Genomic DNA, 3,726 nt, shown 5'->3' on the forward strand with positions numbered 1-3,726 from the left:
GTGAGATTATTATAGAAAGAAAATATTATAGTAAAATGGCTTCTCGATGATGATATAAGACTATGTTTATTGTTTACATTAGAAAAAGCATATACTTAGACAAATCTCTAGATTGAAGTGTACGTAGGACGTGTTTCATATTTTATTACAATTATATTTTAATATAAATGATTTTAGAGTAATACTAACTGTGTCTCTAAGGTTAAAGTTAATAATTATATGAATAATTGTTATTTTAAAAATTATACGTTGATAATAAAATAATAGAATTAATTTTTTAATTGTTTTTTAATATAAACTTTTTATATGTTTTTATTTATAAAATAAATATATGTATTTTTTATGAAAGAGTTTCAAATAAAAAATTAATAAAATTTTTTTTCATAAAAAATAATTTTATGTTGATTTATTTTGGATAAAAATTAAAAAAAAGTTCGAAAAAAATTTAAATATTTTTTCAAAAGTTAAATACATCTTTTTGAAAAGTTTATAATTTTCTCACGTTAAATATTTTAATAATAAATACTTATATTATTGAATATCAAAATTCCTCTTTTAATTTATAAAAATGAATTAATAATAATTTTTATTATTTTTGAAAAAGTTCTAATAAGAATAATGTTTTTAAACTATAACATATAATATCTATTATGTAATCCTCTTTTCATAATGATAAAAATAAATTCTCCCAAAAGATATATAACTAACTATCATTTTCAATATACAAAATTAAAAGTCAATCTATATCTTCTTCAAAAAATAAAATAAAAAATCCATTCAAAATAAAAAAAAATGTGATGGAATTAATATACTTTTAAAATTAAATAATGAATTTGAAATAATGTATTCCCTCAAATTGATTCAATCCAATATTCCAATCCACTAGTCTATTAAAAATATAATTTGGAATAAGAAAAATACACTTTAAAACATGGTATATATAGATTTGATTCCAAGAATAGATAATAATAATAATAATAATATTAATAACAACAAATTGGTAGAATGAAAACGACATATTCTATCCAACAAACAATTTGGTTTGAAAAGGTTGTTATATGGATAAGGATGAGGTTGCCATGTCATTCCATGTCACATATCAATTTATTTATGGTAATAAAATCTTGTTGAAGATTCAAACTTGATTGTGAATTATTATGCAAGAATTAGAATTAACAACACTGTTATAATAGTGTCATTGTGATATGATAACAACAAAAGCTTAGAGAAAAAGAGAATGGAAAGAGTGTTTTCAATTGCAGAAATTACTGAACAATATTGGTTAACATCTAAGGCTGGTAAAGAAGGAGAATCAAAGATGAATAGAAGTGATTCTGAATGGGCTTTTCAACAGTTTCTTCAACAACAAGAACAAGAAGCTGCAAATACTTCTAATGCAAAGCCTTGTTCTTCCTCTTCAACTTCAACTTCAACTTCTTCTTCCAACCTTGATCTCAAACTCAAAATCAATAACAATAATAATAATAATAATAATATCAATGATTCTCAGGATTACTATGCTATTCTCAAAACCAAGCTCGATCTCGCCTGCGCCGCAGTCGCCATGTCTCGGGTATATATCTCTTTCTCTATAATTCTAAATAGTTCGAATGGTGTCTGATATGTGTTACTGTCTGAGACTAATACATCTGTGACAACGTGTCAGTATCAGCGTAGCGTCTGTGTCTGAGTTAGTGCTTTATAGGTTTTTGGTCTAATTGATGTTTATGGCAATAGGGAACTTTGGTGAAATCTCAGGAACCAGACAATGGATCACATGCAGCTTATGCTTCTGAACTTGGAGCTTCTGGAAATGATTCATCTAAATTGCTAAATAAAGATGGGATGAAAGTAGGTCAAAAGAAGCCTGTTGTTTCAATCAGGTCAACAACAAGTGGTTCATCAGATGATGAAGAAGCTGAGGGAGAGATTAATATGAATGGAGACATGAATCCTTCTGATGCAAAAAGAGTAAGAAGGTAATGAATGTGTTTTGCATAACAAACCTTGTCTAAACCGTGTCTTGATTGACTTATTTGAGTTTATCTGATGAGAAACTGTTTTTCAGCTTATTTTTGTAAGCTCTTTAGGATAGTTTGTACTTTGTAGAGGTCAATGCTTAATGAAATTGCCTTTCAGGATGCTCTCTAATAGGGAGTCTGCTAGACGTTCGAGACGAAGAAAACAAGCTCATTTATCTGAGCTTGAAACACAGGTATGCATTCTGATCTATGTTTCCATTTTAATCTTTCAAATAACTATTTTTTTTCTGATATAATATTCTATCTTAGGTTTCTCAATTAAGAGGTGAAAAATCTTCATTGTTAAAGAATTTAACAGATGTGACTCAAAAGTACAATGATTCTGCTGTTGACAACAGAATATTAAAAGCTGATGTTGAAACCTTAAGAGCAAAGGTAAATCCTACAATAGAGATACTCTGAATTCACGCAGTCAGCACATCGGTGACCATTATGTCAAGATGGTCACCGTTGCGCTGACTGCGTGAACGCCAGTATATCTTCCTCAACTAGATAACAATGATGTAACATGTTTATGATTTCAGGTGAAGATGGCTGAAGAGACGGTTAAGAGATTTACTGGATTGAATCCGATGTTTAATGAAATATCTGAGTTATCATCAATGGGAATGGGAATGTCATTATTTGATGGAAGCCCTTCTGAGTCATCAGCTGATGCATCTGTGCCTGAAGGTTCAAATAATCACTTCTGTCAACCAGCTTCTAGTAATCTTATGTCAAGTCATAATATAAGAGCTGACAATATGCAGATGAACACTGCAGCAGGGAACAAGATAGGGAGAACAAACTCCTTGCCGCGAGTGGCTAGCTTGGAACATCTTCAGAATCGGATTCGCGGTGGTGCTGATGAAGACAAGTAATTGAGTAGTTTAATTAAGTGATGTTTTCAGGGACAGGTTATTCTGAAACAAACATTTTGTGTGGGATGTTTTGTAAGGAAAGAAGGTCTATTCTTGTTGATTGTTGAGCTAGTCTAATTGGTTTAACTTGTGAAAATTGAGAGTTAGGAATTAGGATAGCAAATAGGCCTTAAAGGAAACAAATTCTCCCAGAAACATGTTTGGAACATATATTGTTTAACATTGTAAATGGTTTTTATGTTTTTTTATTTATCTTGAATGAAAATGCTTTTTTTTTAAGGATGTTTAGAGTTTGTTGACCTAAAGTTAAATGATATGCATCTAATTTCTTTTTCATAAAGTGGTGATCTATCTCAATGTGTTTGGTCTTGTCACCGTTTATTTCTTGTATATTGTTTCTCCAAGTTCCATCATCACCCCAAACATAGATATAATATTGAGAGGTAGATCTTCAATTTGTCATTGATCATATGTCCAATCAGCATTAGTGAAAATAAAAACATTCTTTTCATTAATTTTCTTAAAATATAAGTTATTTCTTGGATTAACTTTTAGATACCTCAGGATTTTGTAAGCAGCCTCAAGGTGTTCCTTAAAAGGAGAATGCATAATTTAACTTACCACACTAAGTAAGAAGACAATACTCGGTATAATATGGGACAAATAAATTAGTTTACCAACCAATCTTTAATACATTCTTGTATCCATAAAAACCTTTTATTTTCCCCAAAATTTTGCATTAGGTTCCATGTGAATATCTGTTGGTAACCGCTCATTTTATTTATTTATTTTAGAAGATTTAGAATATATTTCCCTTTTTGATA

General features: G+C 29.3%; 1 protein-coding gene across 4 annotated transcripts; it reads left to right on the top strand.

Annotated features, from left to right (window-relative positions):
• The first annotated feature begins 1,090 nt into the window (after window positions 1-1,090).
• On the top strand, window positions 1,091-3,181 carry LOC127132235 (light-inducible protein CPRF2). 4 transcript variants are annotated; one of them, XM_051061151.1, is made up of 6 exons: window positions 1,091-1,573; window positions 1,738-1,979; window positions 2,140-2,215; window positions 2,292-2,417; window positions 2,567-2,714; window positions 2,792-3,181. In XM_051061151.1, the coding sequence occupies exons 1-6, from the start codon at window positions 1,238-1,240 to the stop codon at window positions 2,848-2,850; spliced, it is 987 nt and encodes a 328-aa protein (XP_050917108.1). In that variant the 5' UTR covers window positions 1,091-1,237; the 3' UTR covers window positions 2,851-3,181. The 4 variants fall into 4 exon arrangements, with proteins under 4 accessions (XP_050917108.1, XP_050917107.1, XP_050917105.1 ...); XM_051061150.1 differs by having other exon boundaries at window positions 2,805-3,181; XM_051061148.1 differs by having other exon boundaries at window positions 2,567-3,181.
• The last annotated feature ends 545 nt before the right edge of the window (window positions 3,182-3,726 follow it).

This window comes from Lathyrus oleraceus, chromosome 3, assembly GCF_024323335.1.
Source record: "Lathyrus oleraceus cultivar Zhongwan6 chromosome 3, CAAS_Psat_ZW6_1.0, whole genome shotgun sequence".
Taxonomy (NCBI): Eukaryota; Viridiplantae; Streptophyta; class Magnoliopsida; order Fabales; family Fabaceae; genus Lathyrus; species Lathyrus oleraceus.

Excerpts from the sequence above, each read along its gene's own strand:
- LOC127132235 (XM_051061148.1), top strand. The coding sequence starts at position 1,238 with ATGGAAAGAGTGTTTTCAATTGCAGAAATTACTGAACAATATTGGTTA. Across the intron at positions 1,980-2,139 it reads GATGCAAAAAGAGTAAGAAG|GATGCTCTCTAATAGGGAGT; the intron begins GTAATGAATGTG and ends ATTGCCTTTCAG. Across the intron at positions 2,418-2,566 it reads TTGAAACCTTAAGAGCAAAG|GTGAAGATGGCTGAAGAGAC; the intron begins GTAAATCCTACA and ends TTATGATTTCAG.